This window comes from Mesoplodon mirus, assembly GCF_964341445.2.
Source record: "Mesoplodon mirus genome assembly, chromosome: 1".
Classification (NCBI taxonomy): Eukaryota; Metazoa; Chordata; class Mammalia; order Artiodactyla; family Ziphiidae; genus Mesoplodon; species Mesoplodon mirus.
Genome location: NC_138976.1, coordinates 22,400,935 through 22,423,253, shown reverse-complemented (window position 1 = coordinate 22,423,253; position 22,319 = coordinate 22,400,935). Strand labels below are relative to the sequence as shown.

At 40.1% G+C, this 22,319-nt stretch overlaps 1 protein-coding gene across 3 annotated transcripts in view; it reads left to right on the top strand.

Moving 5' to 3' along the window:
* Positions 1–22,319, top strand: part of RNF38 (ring finger protein 38) — a 126,665-nt gene that overhangs the window by 40,635 nt on the left and 63,711 nt on the right. For all 3 annotated transcript variants that reach the window (XM_082642603.1, XM_082642604.1, XM_082642607.1), the window contains exon 2: positions 13,866–13,936. In XM_082642603.1, the coding sequence (XP_082498729.1) occupies positions 13,866–13,936 (71 nt within the window). The remainder of the gene's footprint in view (positions 1–13,865; positions 13,937–22,319) is intronic.

Below are 22,319 nucleotides of genomic sequence, written 5' to 3'. Positions count from 1 at the left end.
GTCAGCTTTCCCATGGAGATCATTTAGTGCATCCCTAGATACTTTACAATGAACTTTCCCAATTTTTTAGTTTTCTACTCTTCACATTTTGGTACCTTCCTCATAGAAACAAAACAGAACACCCTGCTACCACTTAGGAGTGATAAAAGCCTAATTTTAGTGGAAGATTCATCTATAAAACATTATTACACAATTATGAATATACCCTCAGAAGGCTATCTTTAGCATTAGGAACTGACAGCATTATGTGGGAAGCTTAATATTTAAATGAATTGTTTTGCGATTTTGAAACAGGTGATTTTTTTTTTTGAGGCAAGTCAGAGAATTTTTTTTTTAATTGAAGTATAGTTGATTTACAGTGTTGGGCTAACTTCTGCTGTACACAAAGTGACTCAGTTATACACATATATACATTCTTTTTTAATCTTTTCCATTATGGTTTACTCCAGGAGACTGGACGTAGTTCCCTGTGCTATACAGTAGGACTTTGTTGTTTATCCATTCTAAATGTCATAGTTTGCATCTCCTAATCCCAAACTCCCAGTCCATCCCTCTCCCTTCCCCTTTCCCCCTTGGCAACCACAAGTCTGTTCTCTATATCTGTGAGTTTGTTTCTGAAACAGGTTATATTTTTTAAGAAATAAAAATCTCTAAGTCCTGCTAGATAAGAAAACACAGAATTGCAAAGAACTAGATTATATTTGTTGCCTAGAAAACTCTACTCTCCTTAGGAGGGCTTATTTTATCTGTTTCTGAAATTTCTATGACTATCATTTTGATACAAACACAAAATGTGACATAATTATGTTGGAGGACTGGGTGAGATAGGAAGTGAAACAGGAGGGATGGAAGAGTTTAGTCGTCTGATAGTGGCATGACAGAAATTCAATAAGTAACTCATAAAATTTGATAGCCAAACAAGTCATATATGCACATTATGTAGGAAAATTGAGGTCAGTACTGGAGGAAATGCCTAGAAGATTTGACGATACTTGCCTCTGGGAAGGGAGACCGGGTTGGGGGGGGCAGTAGAAGAGTTCTTTTTTCATCATAAACCACTTCATTCTTTTTTATTTTTTAAACTTATGTGCATGTATTAACTTTTACATGATGGCATTTCACAGAGTTGACTGGGAAATGCGTCTTTATAGAATTGGTTAAAATATAAGGTAAATGAAGGGCAGAGACCTTGTCTTATTTATCCCATGTCCCTAGGATAGACTTGACACAGTGGGGGTTTGATAAATACTTAATGAATGAAGCAATTGCAGAGATGAAATTTCTGGAGTATGAGATTAGAACCTTCAGGATAGAAGGCAAATGCTCTCCACTGAGCTGTAAACTACATAGAGCAAGGGGTCTTGCTTGCTTTTTGCTGTGTCTTGTACATAGGTGTCTCGTATAGAGTAGGTACTCAGCAAATGCTCAGGGCTCTCTTTAAAATGGACAATTCAAGAATTACAGCCTTGAGGGTGAGAAGTAAGGGTACTTCCCTCAGCTTGTGTATTGTTGCATCTATCCAGCTGAAGCATACTCCTTGCCTCACTTGGTTGATCCTTTGTTAGGCATAAAATCAGAGCTAATCAATTGCACAAAGTCTTTGTGTATTCAGTAAACTTTTTTAGTAGGGCTTTCTATGAACAAAACTTGGCATTAGGCTCTATAGAGGTTATAAAGATGAATAAGGCTCAGTGTCTGACTCCAAAGAAAATATAGTCCAGAAGGGGAAATCGAATTTCTATGTGTTTAACTGTTATGTACAAAACATATTATGAGGCCTAAGCAGCTTGTGTGGGAGAAAGGAGGAAGGCATAATTAAATCTCACTGGGGGTGGCAGGGTAGAGAGACTGATTAAAGTGCAGACCAGGGAAGGGAGGGGATGAATCAGAAAGGCTGCCTTTGCTTTCTGTTCCCCTCTCCTCCCCACCCCACCCCCGCCTTTCACTCTTTTATTTCCTTTCTGCCTTCCTTTGTTTCTGCATTTACCTAGTGCCTGCCATGAGCCAGGAAACGTGCAACCTGCCAGAATTGAAAAGATAAATTAAGGATCTTATGGTCTGGTTGGAGAGACAGACATGTAACCAAAAAATTACAGTATGATGAGTGCAATGAAAGAGTTCTAGCAAAAAAATTAAGGAGTTAGGCAGTGTCTCACAGGAAAATCAGCAGCCTTGGTTTGAATAGAAGTGTTATTTATAACACCATTTCTTGAATTACTATGTGCCAGGCACTGTGCTGTGAGCATTTTTATATATTTACTCTTAATAATAATCCTCAGAACAGCTCTGTGAAGTAGGTATAAGTAGATATTACTCTTCCCACTTTAGAGATGAGGAAGGCATCTGATAGGTTAAATGACATGCCTTAGATCACATATTCAGTAAATGACTGAACGATATCTAGGTCTGACTCCAAGGCTCATTCTATTCAAGAAACAACTAGAGGAATCCTTATATATTGCTGGTAGAATTGTAAAATGATACAGCCACTTTGGAAAACAGTTCCTTAAAAGGTTGAGTAGAGGTACATATGACCCAACAGTTCCACTCAAGAGAAATGAAAACAAGCATCGACCCAAAAATGAATGTCATAACAGCACTATTCACAATAGCTCTGAAGTGGAAACAACCCAAAGGTCCATCAGTTGATGAATGGTTATTCATACACTGGAATATGTAGTCATAAAAAGGAAATGAATTGATAACATGCTACAACATGGATGAACCTCGCAAACAAACATTAAGCTAGGTGAAAGAAGTCAGTTACAAAGACCAATTTTATGATTTCATTTATATGAAATGTCCAGAATAGGCATATATATAAGTTAGATTAGTGATTGTCAGGGGCTCATAGAAGGGGAAAAGGAGGTAATGGCCTGGGGTTTCTTTTTAGGGTAATGAAAATGTTCTAAAATTGATTGTGATGGTTGCACAACTTTGTGAATATACTAAAAAAAAACTTTTAACTTTATACTTTAAATGGATGAATTGAATGGTATGTGAATTGTATCTCAACAAAATTGTTTAAAACAAAACATCCTGAGACTTTGAAATTGAATTTTCTGCTCTAGGTAGCTAGAAGTATCATTACTTATTGTAAAAATAAATAAGCAACTGATCGTGACTTACAGAGTAAGACTGGCTTTTTCCTCGCATGTTATTTATCAACATTTACTTTACGTTAATAATGTCATTTTTTTTTTTTTTGGCTGCTTTGGGTGTTCGTTGCTGCAGGCGGGCTTTCTCTAGTTGCAGCAAGCGGGGGCTACTCTTCGTTGTGGTGCGCGGGCTTCTCATTGCGGTAGCTTCTCTTGTTGCGAAGCACAGGCTCTAGGTGCGCAGACTTCAGTAGTTGTGGCTTGCGGGCTCTAGAGCACAGGCTCAGTAGTTGTGGTGCACGGGCTTAGTTGCTCCATGGCATGTGGGATCTTCCTGTACCAGGAATCGAACCCATGTCCCCTGCATTGGCAGGCAGATTCTTAATCACTGCAGCACCAGGGAAGTCCCTAATAATGTCTTAAAGTGTATTTAGCTAATAGAGTTTGTCTAGTAAAGTTTTAAGTAAGATTTCTAAAAATAGCGCAGCCTGTTTTGTAAGTTCATTTGGAGAAAATTTGAAGCATTGAGGATAGATGTGTAAATAAAGTTGGGTTTTAACAATTGGTTGATACTTAAATCTTTGGAGCAGATATATGGAAATTGTTGGTTGTTAAAACTCGGAACCTTCCTGGCACTTTTCTTTCAAAGCCGTGCCATAGACTCTGGTATCCCGGTAGCAGCTGTGAAGGCTGCTGCAAGTGATGTGATTAAAACCCAGAGAGATCGGTGTTGCAGAGTGTAGCAGCCCCCAGGCCAAGTATTGGATAAGGCTCAATATGTTTTCATGTCCTGCTACAAAATCAGGCACTTAAAAAAAATTCTTTCTGCTAGAGTGAAAGGAAAAGAGCCCTGAAAAAACAGTATATGGGAGCAGAACCAAAAATTAGACTTAAGTGCTGAGAGTCTCTTTTGGACAGTAATTACAGTGACAGTTACTTATAAAGTACAGGCAAGTTCCTGGGGGTGGATTTTTAAAAAGTCTACCTGTCTGTCTTATTGTAGAATGAACAAAAAAGTAGCTGTTTAGTTTTTTTTTATATTATTGATTGAGTTCAGATGCTTTTTAGTATCTATGCCAATTATTTGGATTGTGGTGGCTGGTAGGCTAATTAAGTTTTCAAAAGACTGATTTGGAAGGGTTATTAATACCTCAGAAAATGGGACCAGATTTCAGAATAATTAATTAAATTTATAGAATACCCACTATGTGCAAGGGCCTGTACCAGTGTCCTTAAGAATCTAAAAGCAGTGTAAGACCTAGCATCTTTTATCTGAATTTTACTGTCTCCTTGCTGGAACTTATAAATCCATCTGCTGCAATGCATAATTGAATTCTCCCTTGCTAGTCTTTGGATTATCAAGGAGATTCTGTCTGAGACATGACTTCCATCTTGGCCCACTTGTGACCCCAGTTAACCACTTGACCTCCTTGGGATGTGTGGACAGTAATTGTTCCAAGCCTTGATCATCATCTCATGTACTTAACTGGTGTATAAAAAGCCCTGGGTAGATCACCGAGGCATGAGGTTCAGTCCTTAACCTGCCCAATGCTGTCCTTGAGCCAGGCCAGGCGAGTGATTCTATCTATGTTTCTACTCCCAGTTCTCTGTATGTGTTTGGGGGAGGATGGGATGGAGAGGAGAGAGACATCACCTTTGAGGGGTTTCATGAACGAGCCAGGTAAGCGCTCATAGGTTGGTCTCAATTGCCTTCTCCAAGGTACTTTTGTCAGAAGCCATTACAGATTTGGACTGGAGCTTAATAACAAAAAGAATGGAGTAAAAATACTCCTGCCTACACTTAGGCTAACGGTTGCATCTTAGCAGAACATCCAAACAGTTGCCACCAAGATTATTTTGTAGATAGAGTCTCAAAGGAGAGAGAAGATAATGGATAGTTCACCTCAAGAATCCTGCTCATGGTCATGGGGGTGCTGGAGTCCTCTGTTTTTTTTTTGGCCTTGCTGTGTGGCTTGCGGCATCTTAGTTCCCCAATCGGGGATCGAACCAGTGCCCCACCTGCAGTAGAATCTAGGAGCCCTAACCACTGGACTGCCAGGGAATTCCCTCTTTTCTTTCTTTTTTTTTTTTTTCTTTTTGAGTCTTTTTTCTTGCGTTTGTTTGTCCTATTTGGTCTAGTATTCCTAGGGATACTGGGACCTAGCCTTGGAGCTAGGCCCTTTTTTTAATGGGCATCATGGAAAATCAGAAAATATAGATGAGCAAAAATAAGAAAAAAATTTCCTCCTGTCACCCAGGGATTACCATTGTTAGTATCATGGTGTATATTCTTCTGAACGTTTCCTTTGTATATCTGTGTACACATATATGTATTTATTTAACCATCATGAAAGCATAGTATTCATATTCTCTACTCTTTTTTAAAATCTTATTTTCTTTTATTTATTTATTTTTAAAATAAATTTATTTATTTATTTATTTTTTCTTTTTGGCTGTGTTGGGTCTTCGTTGCTGTGCGCGGGCTTTCTCTAGTTGCAGCGAGTGGGGGCTGCTCTTCGTTGTGGTTTACAGGCTTCTCATTGCGGTGGCTTCTCTTGTTGCGGAGCACGGGCTCTAGGTGCGTGGGCTTCAGTAGTTGTGGCACGTGGGCTCAGTAGGTGTGGCTCTCAGGCTCTAGAGCGCAGGCTCAGTAGTTGTGGCACACGGGCTTATTTGCTCCACGGCATGTGGGAACTTCCCAGACCAGGGCTCGAACCCGTGTCCCCTGTATTGGCAGGCAGATTCTTAACCACTGCACCACCAGAGAAGCTCCGCTTTTTTTTAAGTTAGCATTTTATTTCAGTAAGTTTTCATCTCATCTAATTTTACCATATTCAGATTTTTCCAATTCTCTCCCAAATATCCTTTTTAACTAGTTTATTTAAACTAATATGCAATCTGGTATGCACATTGTATCTATTTCCTTTAATTTCTTTTAATCTAGCACAGTTCCTATCTTTTCTTTTTTCTTTTATAACAATAATAACACCGACTTCTTGAGAACTTCTGCAGAACCAACTTTTGGATGAGCTGATTGCTTCCTGTGATGTCTATCCCTTGTATTTCCTGTAAACTGCCAATTATATCCAGTAGTTTGATGGAGCCAAGGAAAGTATTTTTTGCTTGGATGCCAAACAGAGCTTATGTCTGAATTTCACAGTGTATCACATCATAAGTCACATCTGGTTGGCCCACTGTTAATGATGCTAAGATTGGCCATTGGATTAAGGTGATGGGATTAGGTCTCTTTACAGTGTAGTTATGTTCTCCCTGCAACTTTAGATAACGTGGGTAGCGTTACTTTGGCACTTTACAAACCCCCATCAACCATGCACTTAATGATTTTAGCCTGATTGGTTTTAGCCTAATCCTTGCCTGGATCAACAGTTTTATGGGGCTTGCAAAATGATGTTTTCTAATTCTGAAATTCCTTCTGTATCTGTTAGCTGGCATTCTTCTGCAATGTAGAACTAGGGCTATTCAGTTACTCTAAAAGGTAGGATAAACACATGATTTTTTAAAAGTTGCTATTAAGGGACTCCCAGATTTTCATTGATATGTGTTTTGGTTAGCTACAGTCTTTTCTTGTTGTTGTTGTTTTTAATGCTTAAACTGGTAAAAGTTTGGCCAGTGGGAGCCGCTGTTTTTGGTCCTGTAGAACAGGTCTCAGAAAGCATGTGGTGCTTAGGTTGGTGCTATTGCTTTCCCCATTGTCCACTTTTGTAGCTCAAAACCTTTACTTTTAAATCCTCAAATCTTTGGGAATTTCCTGGTGTCCAGTGGTTAGGACTCCATGCTCTCACTGCCAAGGGCCTGGGCTCAGTGCCTGGTCAGGGAACCAAGATCCCGCAAGCTGCATGGTGCGGCCAAAAAGAACAAACGGAACCAAAAATGAGTCTAGGAAATGCTTGAGAGGGGCTCACTTCATACTTCTAGATTAACCCACTACTATTACAATGCAGACCCCCATCTCACATGTGCACATTGAGGAATAATTCTAACAGTGCTCAAAATGCCACATTTTCATGACAACTTAAAGAGCCTAACTGCTTTTAAAGAGATGTGCACATTTTGCCCAAGTCTCTGCAGTTCAGTTTTGTGGTTTAATGCCCCTCGTTTTTTATACCCAGATTTCGAGGAATATGCATATATCTCAACAATGGTTTTCTGCTGATGTTTATCTAAGAAGATTATATGTTAATGTTTCACAAACTCAGTACAACTTTTTTTTCTTCAAAGCAATGTGCAGAAGAGTTTCAGTTATTGATACATTCCAATTATCCTTGAGAGAACATGACATTTGGAAAACCATGCTGCATGTCAACAAAGAGGGTGTGAGTTCTAGATGGGCCTGGCACTAAGAGGCCTTATTACTGCATATGAAGAAATGGTGTTGTTTGACAGTGCTTTAAGGATATAACGTAATAAGATGATAATTTGCTACAGGTGTGTTTATTGTGTTTTCGTTCCCTTTTAGGAAAGAAGAGGTAGGAGACATCAGAAAGGTCTAGGATACCCAGGTCATGTGAGACCTTGTAGACCGAGGAGTAAGGACTTTGGATTTTATTTTGAGTGAGAGACGGAACAAGGTTTTCAAAGGAGGAGTGACATGATCTATCTGAACTTTGAAAGGGTCATTCGTGCTACTACGTGGAGAATAGACTGGGGAGGAGGTAGGGAAAGTTCATGGGGAGAGAGTGGAACTAAGACCAGTCAGGAAACCATTGCATTAGTCCAGGCTTTGGCTTGGGTAGCCGCAGTGGATGATGCTGAGTAGTTATATTTCAGGCATATTTTTGAAGTGGGACCAACAGGATTTGCCAACCCATTGAATGTGGGATGTGAATTAAAGAGAGGAGTTGAGGAAGATGCCAAGGGTTTTGGCCAGAGCAGCTGGTGAATAGTTGTGCCATTTACTGAAACTGGAGGCAGGTTTAGAGCAGAAGATCGAGAGCTCAGTTTTGGACATGTTATGTTTGAGATGCTGTTTAGATATCTAAGTGATTTTGAATAGGTAGCAGAATATGGAAATCTGGGTTTCCTTGGGGTGGGAGAGTCAGAGCTTGGAAATAAAGATTTTGGTGTCATCAGCCACGGGACTAGTTGGGATCACTAAAGGAGTGGATATAGATAGAAGAGAGAAGTCTGAGGATTGATCCTTGGGACGTTCCAACCTTTATAATGGGAAGATGAGAATCCAGCAAATGGGACTGAGTGGCAGTCAGTGATGTAGGAAGCTTTTATGAGGCCAAGTGAAGAAAAGGGTTTCACGAAGGAGAGTAGGGTCAGCTGGGTCAAATGCTGCTGGTAGATCAAGAAAGGTGAGGATTCAGCATTGACCATTAGATTTTGCAGTATAGTGGTCTCCGGGAACATGACAAATAGTGTCTCTGCTTTACCTCACTACCTTTACCCTTGTGGACTTAAAACACTATCTGATATTCTTGGCAGTTGCTCAGAAACTTCTCCACTTGCCACCGCTGTTTCAACCTCGACGTCTTTGTGTTTACTAGTTCTAAACTATGGGCTTCATACCCCGACTTGAGCCCTCACTTCTGTTCTCTTCCCTCGATTTCACATACTTGTCTGACTCTTCACAAGATGTTGCACATCTATTTTCCCTTATAATGCTCCTGATCTGGTTCTCCCCCTGGTCCCAGCACTTTCTGCTAACCATTTTGGGGGTTTGTAACTATTTTGGGTGTGTCATGGACTCCTTTGGTAATCAGATGAAGTTTATAGGCCCCTTCCCAGGAGAATACTTTTAATTGCATAAAATAAAATACATGAGATTACAAAGAAAACCAATCATACTGGAATGTAGTTATCAAAATATTAAAAACTGGGGCTTCCCTGGTGGCGCAGTGGTTGAGAGTCCGCCTGCCGATGCAGGAGACACGGGTTCGTGCCCTGGTCTGGGAAGATCCCACATGCCGCGGAGCGGCTGGGCCCGTGAGCCATGGCCGCTGAGCCTGCGCGTCCGGAGCCTGTGCTCCGCAACGGGAGAGGCCACAGCAGTGAGACACCCGCGTACCGCAAAAAAAAAAAAATTAAAAACAAATTTATGATAAAAATATATTTGTTATTATATTTAATGTATTAAATAACACATTCTAGCAGTGGGCCTAATAGCTATTGTAAATTTAAAGTAATGATAAGTGTAAATGATATTGCAGTATACCTCCAGCAACTGTATTATATGAAAATATATGTGGTTTTTATTAGAGACAAAATCACAGGTACTGTCAATCTAATGTGGTTTGTTGTTGTATTCATAATAGAGTAGATTTTTGACATTTAGTTTCAAGTTAATGAAAATAAAGATAAAATTTTATTCCCATGTAAGTCTTGGTTAAGAACCTAGAGAGAGAACTGTCATGCTGGTGTGAGGAGAGCGCTGAGTGCTCACCAGGTGGAGGAACAAGCCTCGTCTGCATGGAAGCATCCTGCCACATTTCTCATGGGTAGTGGAGGATTCAGACATGGACTTTATGCCTTGAGTAGTAGAGTGCCAGGGTAGGTTCTTGAGCAGGAATAATAACTTTATGAAATGCATTTGAAAAAATCAGAAAACCCGTGGTAAACACTGTCATTTAATGTATGTTTGGCTAGATTCTTTCAATTTTCAAAAATTGGCTCCTTTATTTTAGTATAGAAGGTTTCTTCTTTTGCCTCTGTGTGCTTCTTTCCCTGACTAGCTATCCAAAGTTGCTTACAATCTGTATTTTATTCTTCAGGAGTTCAGTTTGAGTGATCTGTCTACATTCTTTTACTTATGGGGCAGGGACAGCTGGAGAGGGAAACTGGTGCTTTTGTGCTTTCATTTGCCTCTAGGATGCTTCTGCATTGTTTTCCAGCAAAGGGTCCTTCCCTTTGTGGCAAAGGAGTGAATTCTGATATTCAGGGGAAAAAATCAAAGAGAGAAACCTTGCCCATTTAAAAAATTGGGTTCTGTTTTCTTCCTGTTTAGTTTTTTGTTTTTCGGTTTTTTTTTTTTTTTGGCTGCGCAGCCTGTGGGATCTTAGTTCCCCAAGGGATCAAACCAGGGCCCCGTGATGAAAGCACGGAGTCCTAACCACTGGACCACCAGGGAATTCCCATTACTGTTGAATTTTAAGAGTTCTTTGAATACTTTGGGTATCAGTCCTTTATTAGATACACATTTTGCAGATATTTTCTAGCAGCCTGTGGCGTTGTCTTTTCATTTCTTAAGTGATTTTCACAGAGCAGAAGTTTTTAATTTTATTGAAGTCCATTTTACCATTTTTTTCTTGATGGATTATGCTTTGGTGTCAAGCCAAGGTCACTTAGATTTTTTCCTGTTATCTTCTAGAAGTTTTATATTTTTGTGTTTTACATTTAGGTCTATGATCCATTTTGAGTTAATTTTTGTGAAAGGTGTATGGTTAGTGTCTAGGTTCTTTTTTTTTTATGTGGATCTCTATTCATTTATTTTTAATACTCTCTTTTGGAAGAGATTTTTAAGTTGCTAAATAATGTACCTCAGCCTTCATCTTTCCAACTACATGGAGTCCAAGTTTTTGACAATGGTCCCAAATGGTGGTCTCCCTCATAGTTATTAGATGGTATTATGTGAACTATTTCTAACAAAGTTTCATTTTTCTTACATTGTGTCCAAGGGAAACACACATAACATGATACATTAAATACAACAGTTTTGCATAAGAGTAAGATAAATGTCTGTTTTGGTACCTCTTTGAAAGGTATCTAAATGTATGCTTATAATCATCAGTTCTTAGGGTTCTTTTCACCAGTCTAACTTTAGTATTACATGATATTAGACTAATAGGAGACTGAAAGTATAATTTTTACTAACTCCTTGAAACTCATCTACTGAATTTTTTTTTAATAATAAAGTTTTTGTTTTTTTTTTGCGGTACGCGGGCCTCTCACTGTTGTGGCCTCTCGCGTTGCGCAGCACAGGCTCTGGACGCGCAGCTCAGCGGCCATGGCTCATGGGCCTAGCCGCTCCGCGGCATGTGGAATCCTCCCAGACCAGGGCACGAACCCATGTCCCCTGCATCGGCAGGCGGACTCTCAACCACTGCGCCACCAGGGAAGCCCCTATAATTCAGATTTTTTTAAAAAATTATTTTATTTTTATTTTTGGCTGCATTGGGTCTTCGTTGCTGCGCGCAGGCTTTCTCTAGTTGTGCCCAGTGGGGGCTACTCTTCGTTGTGGTCCGTGGGCTTCTCATTGCGGTGGCTTCTCTTGTTGCAGAGCACGGGCTATAGGTGTACGGGCTTCAGTAGTTGTGACACTTGGGCTCAGTAGTTGTGGCTCGCAGGCTCTAGAGTGCAGGCTTAGTAGTTGTGGCGCGTGAACTTAGTTGCTCCGTGGCATGTGGGAAATTCCCAGACTAGGGCTCGAACCCATGTCCTCTGCATTGGCAGGCGGATTCTTAACCACTGTGCCACCAGGGAAGCCCTCACCTACCAAATTTTTGACAGAATAGTTTATGTCATGATTAGATTTGTCATTCTACTATCCCAGGAGATTTTAGTATTTGGGGACATTGTCATATATATAGTCTTTCTTCCAAATTATGGTTGTTGAATATGTTAAATGATGTTAACTGTTATCAGTACCAGTGGGAACTCTATGGTTTATATTATTCTTATCCATAATTGTAACTTTTTGGCAACTGTACCTTCCCCCATCTCATCCTTCCCAGAATTGTCATCCAGTGGCAAAAACTTGTTAAGCTTATTAATATTTCCAAGAAATAGAAATTAGAAAGATCTTTTGATGTGATCAAACTTTTTAAAATTGTTTTTTTATGCTAATACTTTGTTGATAAATTCTCTTTTATTGAATTAGTTAAGGAATCAGGCTGAGTAGATTATAGTGACACTATATTACATATGCTGTCAGTATGCTATATATATATATATATATACACACACACATACACACACACACACACACATATATACTGTATGCTACAACTTTATTTAGTATTTTTATTCCTGTGTTTCAGTGAGGTTGTTTTCTTATTTTGATCCTTTTTATATTTTATAATCAATGTCATATAAAATGAGTTGGGAAACAACAGTTTATATTTGGAAGTTAGGAATAGTCACTGTCACTGGGATTATTGATCCTGTGCATTTGAAGAAATTGTCTGGTAAAGTTATCTATTAAGGACTGTTTTTTTTTTTTTGGCCGCGCTGCGAGCCTTGTAGGATCTTAGTTCACTGACCAGGGATTGAACCTGGGCTCCCGGCAGTGAAAGAAAGCGCCGAGTCCTAACCACTGGACCTGCAGGGAATTCCCCTAGGACTTTTTATCCTTTGTAGTTTTTAATAATTTTCTCTGTTATAGCCAATTATTTTCTCATTTTCTTTTTATGAATGCATAAGAGTAATATATGATAAAAATCTACCTTTAAAGTCTAAAAGAGTTATTTCAGTAAGTGTAAAACCAAAATTTTTATTATTAAGAAAATGTGTCAAAGTTTAGTTGGCGGCATTCTTTCTCAAGCATATAGAATAATTGGACATCTGAATTGATCGCGTTGTAAATTTTATAATTTTGTCAATGTAACGTCCACAGGAGTGACAGGGGGATGTTTTCTTAGGTTCAACTAAACATTTGCACATTCAGACTGGTAAAACCACCATAGGTCTCACTTGGCAACATTTATTCAGAAGGATATAGGACAGAAGCTATAACTTATCAGTAAGACAGTGGGAGTCCTTACAGCAGTTCATTCTTTCTGAAGTGCTCTTCTCACAGCTTAGGTCTGAAGTGCTCTTCTCACAGCTTAGGTTCAAAGAGATGAGATCCACGTTGTGTGGTGCAGAGAACTCCATGGGCATAGTTTCCAGGGTCTTTTGCCAGGACATGCCTAATTAGGTAACATGTCACCATACTCAGAGAAGTTCAAGAACGTGGCTTCCTACTAAGTGGCTATTGTACTTCCAGTCCAGATGCAATTTACTAATTTGGTAATTTCTGTCATAAGAAATGTTGCCAGGTAACATAGGTGGCATGCTGTTTAATTAGGTTAACAGGGATTAACCCAAGGTTGAATTCTCATACATTGGGAGAACGGGTTTTGCTCATCTTTGGTCCACAGTCACGCATGCTGATTTTTCATTTATGCCTTCTTGTTTTAGTATCATCTTTCAGAAGGTTTTTCTTACTCCAAGATTATTTTTTAAATGTCATTTGTTTTCCTATTGGTTAGAAATGTCACTGTTGTCATAGAGCAGTTATTAGGATAGTTCTTCAAATTAACAAATGGTTGTGTATATTAAAAATGTGTACTTTTTAAAGTAATAAAAACCTATTTATAATCTTACGATTGTATATTAGATTCTGTTATTTGTATGCTGAAAATTTATAGGGTCAATTTTTTTCTCAAAGAAAGTATTTGTAGTCTGAAAAGCAGTATACTTTTTTCTAAATAGAAGTTTGCCTTATTGAAGGCTGTTGTGCTTATTTAGGTGGCCTTACTCTGAAAACTAACCACTCAGTGTAGTAGAAAGTGGTGAATTAGGGGTTTGAATAATGGGGTTCTGGTTTCAGACCTGCTACTTTACTGACTGCCCCGTTGTGCAAGTCAGCCTCTCTGTGTTTTGTTTTGCTCAAACTGCATGAATAACAATCCCTATCCTGCCTATTTCCGAGTATTGTTGAGGATTAGATGGGATGATGGATATAAAGGCACTTTTAACTGGTAAAGCAGTTTAAATGTAAGGAATTATTGCATCTTAACTTTTCCTCCCTTTCTCTTGTAGGTAGTGTTGGTGCTTCTTTTCAGTGCCAGTCCATCCATCACGACCACATTTGTCATGATGACAGTGACAAGGTGAGGTCCGTGTTGATGTCTACAATGGTGAAAATGCATGCTGCCCTTACATCACTGGATTCACTTGCATAACTCTGGTCGTAGGGGCAGAAGAGTGTGGCTTGGGGGGCACAATGTTGAGATGCAGAGAGCCTTGCTGGTTTGTGTGCCAGCTCACTAGACTGCTCCAGAAAACTTGCAGATAATTCCCAGGAGGTGGGCTGGACTCCTGATAACCCATTTCCTTACCCCCATTCCTGTCTCTGTCACTGCACTTCTTTCCCTGCGCAGCCTGGATGGATTATCTTAATATATGAACAGGTGCTCCCAAAGCTGATAACTATTTCAGCAATTTGTGTCTGTTTCCAATTTGAAATATCTCAGACATTCCGATTTGGTTTGTTTTGTAGTTGATTGTATTATGGCTTATTCTCATGCTTACTTTTTTTTTTTTTTTGGCTGTTTCCAAAGCCCAATTTAAATGTTGAGGAATGACGGTGGAACCTGTCTGATTCATGCAAAAGAAGCCTGCTTTGGGCCTTTTTTATTTTTTAAATCAGGTCCAGACTTTTGGTATTTTGCTTCTGTTCTTTTTATCTCTAAAGAAACTGGTCTTTGGGGGCTTTCCAGTACTCATCAGCACCCTTGATGGCCCAGCCCTTGACGTAGATACTAATGTGGGCTTGGTGTTTGGAACCTCTGGCTGCTGATATTGGATGGGCTTAAATTTAGTCTTTTCCATCATCAGTTTCCAGTGGTCTCCCTCCCATTTCCTGTGTCTTGTATGCAGGAATGTATCACTCCCCTGGTAGTTTCCCCAGGCAGACCAATCCAAGTGCTGTTTTTCTGTGCTGTTGTAATCAAGATCCTCCTCCCTCATCCTGTTGGAGCTCGATCAAGATGTTGGTTGATCATTGGGATTTTCCAAATGGCCTTTTTGTTCTGTGTGTTGCTCTCTCTGTCTTTGTGAGCTTTGCTCATTCAGATTTCAGTCTGTTTACAGAGAGAGTGGTATGATTTTAGTATTCCAGATTCTCTCTTATTATGATAGTAATCCAGAGGCATGGGTTTAACTTTTAACTTCTTTTAGAAGCAAGCCACTGAAAAAGACTTCTAGACTATATAGTTAGCTCCCTAAAATTCAGTATACCACAGATTTTAGACAAGCATTTGAAAATAAGACTGATAGAAAAGGCAAAATCACTTTTGGTCAGTAATATTACAAAGAATTGTGTTACATCATTGTAAAGATGTTTGGGGGTTAAAATTTCTTTCCGCAGCTAGGTATAATATGCCTCTATCCATTGTTCATTTACAGTGGAGAAGCCAGACTATTCTCTGTTCTGTCTCCAGGTTTAGAGTCAAGAGATGAGATTTCTGTCCATTTCTGCCAGATGCTTTTTATCTACTTTAAAATGGTTTTCCTCCTAATTTCTGAATCTTTGTATGACTCATTTTGTGCTTTTAGGATGGGATCTTTCCTGAAATACATGGGGGGAGGGCAGAGAAATTTTAGGGATTTTTGTCACTTGATCAGCAGATCAAAGAACTGTCAGAAACTGCTCTCCTTTCCTGCCTACCATGCATATATTTATGATGGTTTCCCAGAGGGAAATGGAGAGAATGGATTAGGGTCTCTTGACTGTATTTATAATTGATTCAACTGATTCAGTCAGCAAATAATATTTGTTGATAGGCAGCTATGTTTCTTGGCACTTAGGGAATATATCAGGATACAAAACAAAGATTGCTGTTTTTTCATGAGTGTGCAGTCTAACTGGGGGAGGCAGACAAGAAAAATAAACATAAGTTATAAGTTATATAGTATGCTACAATAAGCACAATGGATTAAAGAAACGTACAGCAGAATAAGAGGGATGAGGAACACCAAGAATTGGATGTTACAGATTGCAGCTTTGAATAGGATCATTAGACATCATTCTGGGGAGGAGAGTGGTGGATAGGACAAGAATCAGATCTCTGTGTTTGTAGCAGCTTCTGACTTCTTTCTTTCTATAATAAATGGATATTGGTTTTGCAAAAGCAGCAACAAAACCTGCTGCCTGATATATGCCACTTGGATAGGTATGTGTGTTCTCTCTCTCTCTCTCTCTCTCTCTCTCTCTCTCTCAGAATTGAAGGGATTATAGAGCACAGCTAATTCAACCCTCTTTTTAAAATAAACTTGTAAGCTGTGACCCCAGGGAGAAGAGACTTAAGGAGTCACCCTGGAGTGCTGCAGCTAGATCACATCTTCTTTCCCTGATACAAGCCATGTAAAGTAATTGTCTAGCTATTCTGAGCACACTGTCAAAACACATATTGATGCTTTGCTTATTATCCTCACTTAGCTTTCAGGCATGGTCCATTTCTCAGATTTGGGAACAAAAGTTGATTTTTCTTAAATGTTGTCTGAATTTTAACTAATTCATGTGTGATGTGAGTGGAACCAAGGAGAAAAAGGGCCAGTCCATTTGTCGGACCTCCATTCTACAACCTTGGAAGTGGTGGCAAGCCCCCAAATTCCATGGTTTGGCTTGTTTTCCAACTTAAGTTTCTCTGCTGCTATATATCCATCGGCTTGTCACTTACAGTGCCGGAAGGAGCTGTTTCCAGCTCTGAGGTTTACTGTTAACTAATGTGAGTTACATACGCTCATGTTCAGTTTATATTGGGCATAGCAATTCACACAAAGCCCTCCAGCAATATTTTTATATTCATTCACAATGTCATACCCCGTAATTTCCAGGTAGCAAACACTTACTTATTATATATCAATATTTGAGTACCTGCTATGAACTAAGCATTGTTCTAGGCATTGGGGACAGTGTATTGAACAAAACAGACAGGAATCTTTACTCTTATGGAGCTTGCTCTCTGTAAGTGGGTTAGGGAGATGGCAAGACATAAATAAAGATACTGTTAGTTCATTTGTGTTATGAAGAATCATAAATCAGGTAAGGGATATAGGAGTATTCGGAGAAGATTACCTTCTGAACACCCTTTGAAATAGGGGTTGTTTTGTCCCCATTTGTAGGTGAGGAATGTGAGACATAGATTAAGTAGTTTCCCCAAGGTTACCCAGTTAGTAAGTAGTAAAACTGGGATTCAAACACAAGATACCTAATTCCAGAGTCTGTACTTGACCATCTGAAGAAATCTGTTCCTAATGTAGTTTTACCCACTCAACTCTGACATGCTCAGGGGAAAATATCTTCAAGTGGAGAAGGCCCTGGAGAATCACAGTGAACCAAGTCACTTGGCAGGTAATCTTTGCCTGTCAGTTTTTTCTTGCCCAGCTCCTTTTGGCCTCCGTTGTGTTTCATGACTATTTGTTACTCCAGGCTTCTCTAACCTGACACCCCTGCCCTGATTCATACTCAGAAATCTGTGCTTCTTTATAAGAAACCTCACATTGTGTGTTGCTGTATTGCACTGATCAAATGTGATGGTTATGTAGAAGCAATTTAAAAGTATAAAGAATAACACAAAAATGTGATTGTGATAGCATATTTATGTTTCACTTAGATATTGAAGTTAACCTAAATCAGCTAATGTCACCTTGGGATTATTAAGTAGTCATCTTCACAGTGAGAACAAGCTTGACATGGGTCTGTCCTGAGAATGAGATAAAACATTGAACAATATGATAAAAGGAGACTATTCCTTCAGGTGAGATGAATTAATTTGTAGCCTCAATGGTACACTCTTCCGTAGTGGCCTGGTAATACTTCTGGGAAGGCTGGCCATTTGAGAGAGGGAAATGGAGAGGTTTTTTTGGTTTGTTTTTGTTTTTTGTTTTTTGTTTTTTTTTTCTGCGGTACGCGGGCCTCTCACTGTTGTGGCCTCTCCCGTTGCGGAACACAGGCTCCGGACACGCAGGCTCAGCATCCATGGCTCACGGGCCCAGCCACTCCGCGGCATGTGGGATCTTCCCGGACCGGGGCACAAACCTGTGTCCCCTGCATCGGCAGGCGGACTCTCAACCACTGCGCCACCAGGGAAGCCCGAGAGTTCTTTCTAAACTGCATGTGAATGGCTACTCAGAGCAGAAGTCTTTTCTGGACAAAACTTCCTTTTGCTAGCCTTCAGTCCCTTTGTCATGGAAGACGGTACCAATCCGATTTGTGTACAGGTATTCGCACACAGACTGCTTTCAGAAAGATGGGAAATGTGCTACTGGTTTTTCTTCCATGACTATATACTTCCTTTTATCTTAATCTTTTAAGTTTTTAGTTTTTTAAAAAATTACATGTTGATTGTAAAAAGATATGCAGCACTACCTTCAATCCCTCTCCCCAGAAGTAACAGCAATTGGAATTTTAGTATTAACCGGATTTTTTAAAGTTATATTTGTGTAAAATATTTTTCATCTTTGCAAACAGTGGTTTTTAGTATATTCAAAGAGTTGTTCATCTATCTCTACTATCTAATTTTAGAACACTTATCACTCCCCCCCCAAAAAAAACTCTATACCCATTAACAATCACTCCCCATTATTCCTTCCCGCCAGCTCCTGGCAACCACTAATCTTTCTGTCTCTATGGATTTGCCTGTTCTGCACATTTCGTATAAATGGAATCACACAATATGTGGCCGTTTGTGTCTGGCTTCTCTCACTTAGCATGATGATTTCATGGGTTTGTCTATGTTGTAGCATAAATCAGTACTTCATTCCTTTTTATGGGTGAATAATATTCCATTGTGTGGATCTAGCACATTTTGTTTATCAATTCCCCAGTTAGTGGATGTTTGTTTCCATGCTCTGGTTATTGTGAATAACACTGCTGTGAACATTTGCCTGTGAGTGTGTTTTTGTTTTCACATGATTTTAACAATTTGAGGATCCACCAAACTTTTCCAAAGTGGCTGCACCATTTTGCATTCCAACAAATGCTTGAGGGTTCCAATTTCTTCACATACTTGCCAATACTTTTTTCCTGGTTGTCTTTTATAAATTGATTGATTGATTGATTGATTGCTGCTTTGGTTCTTCGTTGCTGTGTGTGGCTTTCTCTAGTTGCAGTGAGCAGGGGCTACTCTTCATTGCGGTGCATGGGCTTCTTATTGCGGTGGCTTCTCGTTGTGGAACACGGGCTCTAGGCACGTGGGCTTCAGTAGTTGTGGCACACGGGCTCAGTAGTTGTGGCTCACAGGCTCTAGAGCACAGGCTCAGTAGTTGTGGCGCACAGGCTTAGTTGCTCGGTGGCATGTAGGATCTTCCCGGACCAGGGCTCAAACCCGTGTCCCCTGCATTAGCCAGTGGATTCTTAACCACTGCGCCACCAGGGAAGCCCCTGGTTGACTTTTAAATTATAGCCACTGTAGTGAGTGTGAAGTGGCATCTTATTGTGGTTTTAATTTGCATTTCTCTAGTGACTGACTATGCTGAGTATCTTTTTATATGTTTATTGGCCATTCCTAAATCTTCTCTGGTCAGTTAAAAAATGTCAGTTAAAGGTCCTTTTATTGTTCTTGCCCCTTGTGCTTAAAAAATCTCCCTATGGGCTTCCCTGGTGGCGCAGTGGTTGAGAGTCCGCCTGCCGATGCAGGGGATGCGGGTTCGTGCCCCGGTCCAGGAAGTCCCACATGCCGCAGAGCGGCTGGGCCCGTGAGCCATGGCCGCTGAGCCTGCGCTTCCGGAGCCTGTGCTCCGCAACGGGAGAGGCCACAACAGTGAGAGGCCCGCGTACCGCAAAAAAAAAAAAAAAAAAAAAAAAAAAAAAAAAAAAAAAAAAAAAAAAAATCTCCCTATGCCTCGTATTATTTTATTTATTTATTATTTATTTATTTATTTATTGCTAGCTTGCTTGCTTGCTTGCTGCATTGGGTCTTCGTTGCTGCACGCGGGCTTTCTCTCGTTGCGGTGAGCGGGGGCTACTCTTCGTCGTGCTTCTCATTGTGGTGGCTTCTCTTTGTTGTGGAGCACAGGCTCTAGGCATGAGGGCTGCAGTAGTTTTGGCTCGCAGGCTCTAGAGCGCAGGCTCAGTAGTTGTGGCACACAGGCTTAGTTGCTCTGCGGCATGTGGGATCTTCCCAGACCAGGGCTCGAACCTGTGTCCCCTGCATTGGCAGTGGATTCTTAACCACTGGACCACCAAGGAAGTCCGTATGCCTCGTATTATATCGTTACATGTGTTCCATTAGGGAAATGTGGGGAAACAGAATATGTCATAAGTAAACATACCATCTTTCAATAGTTAACACTCTTAACATGCATTTTTTTCTTCAAATTTTTCTTTGCATTCTCTGCATGGTTAAAACAAAACTAAAGCACTGATTATCTATGGCTGTGTAATTAATTATCCTAAAACTCAGTGGTGCAAAGCATATCTTTTGGTATCTTTCATGGTTCTGGGGTTTCCTGTGCTCAGCTAGGTGGGCTCTTGCTTGGAATTTCTCATGCAGTTGCAGTCAGATGGTGGCTAAGGTTGGAGTCATCTCGATGTCTTCCCTCACATGTCTGATGGTTGATGCTGGTTGTCAGCTGGGACTTCAACTGGGGCCCTCAGCCTGAGCACCTATATGTAGCATGGGCTTCCTCACAGTATGGCAGCTTTGATTCTAAGAGTGACTGTCCCAAGAGGACCACACAGGTGCTGTATGGCCTTTTATGACCTAACTTCAGAAGTCACAAAGCTTCACTTCCACCATAGTTACAGGCCTGCCCAAATTCAAGAGGAGGGAGCATCAATCCTACCACTGGGGAGGAATGTCTACATAAGAAGAAGAGAATGAAGGATGGGAGAAAGTATCATGGCCATATTGAAAAATATAATCTGCACATTATATATACATGAAACATCAGTTAAAATGTCTACATAATGTTCCACCATAAGGGTACATGGTAATTTATTTAACTTGTCTTCAATTGTGGAGCTTTAGGTCATTTTAAAAAAATTGTGTGTTTATTCATTCAGCAAATATTTATAAGTGCCTACTATATGCCAGGGATAATTGAGTCACCAGAGTACCATGGTGAAAAGACTGACAAAGAAGGTCCTTGTTCTTTGGGTGCTTATTTTTTGTGGATGGGACAGAAAATGAACTGTATATATAAACCAGTAAATAATCAGATACTCTTAAGTACTGTGCAAGTAATTGGGCAGTTGGCTACTCTAGATTAGGTGTTAGGGAACGCCTTTAAGAAGGTGACATTTTGGGCTTCCCTGGTGGCGCAGTGGTTGAGAGTCCGCCTGCCGATGCAGGGGACACGGGTTCGTGCCCCGGTCTGGGAGGATCCCACATGCCGCGGAGCGGCTGGGCCCGTGAGCCATGGCCGCTGAGCCTGCGCATCCGGAGCCTGTGCTCCGCAACGGGAGAGGCCACAACAGTGAGAGGCCCACGTACCGCAAAAAAAAAAAAAGAAGGTGACATTTTAAGCTAAGATCTGACAGATGGAAAAGAACAAATCGAGAAAATCTGGGCCATAGGAGAACATGCTAGGGAGAGGAAACATCTAGTGCAAAGGCCATAAGGCTAGAAATTGAAACAAACAGAAGGAAAGCTGATGTGCACAAGCAAGGTGGATGAGGGTGGAAGTGGTGGTATGAGATGAGGTTGAAGGGGTAGGCACAGACTAGATCAAGTGGATCTTGGTAAGCCAGGGAAAGAAGTTTCAATTCTGCGTATTATGGAATGGAAGCCTTTGGAAGGTTTTAAGCAAAGGAGTGATGTTATATTTTTTAAATATCCCTTTTCCTATTGTGATAAGAATTTTTAAAAATTGTGGTAAAATCTGCAATATAAAATTTACCATCTTAACCATTTTTAGGTGTACAGTTCAGTAGTGTTAATAAGTACATTCACATCGTACAACCAATCTGTAGAACTCTTTTATGTTGCAAAATGGAAACTATGTCTGTTAAACAATAATTCACTCTCTTCTCCCCCCAACCCTTGGCAGTCGCCCTTCTACTTTCTGTCTCTGAATTTGAGTGCTCTATGTACCTCATACAAGTGAAGTCATATAATAGTTGTCTTCTTGTGACTGACTTAGCATAATGTTGTCAAAGTTCATCCATGTTGTAGCATGCCTCAGAACTTCCTTCCTTTTAAAGGCTGAATAATATTCCATTGTATGTATATAATACATTTTGTTTATTCATCCACGGATGGCCACTTGGGTTGCTTCCACGTTTTGGCTATTGTGAATAATGCCGCTGGAACATAGGTGCACAAATATCTCTTTTAGACCCTTTTAACTCTTTTGGGTATATGCCTAGAAGTGGAATTGCTAGATCATTTCTTTCGTTCTTTTTTTTTTTTTCTATTTTTAATGTTTTGAGGAAACACTATTTTGTTTTCCATAGTGACTGCACCATTTTACACTCCCATCAGGAGTGCACAAGGATTCCAGTTTTTCCACATCCTTGTCACCACTTGTTGTTTTCTGTTTTTACTT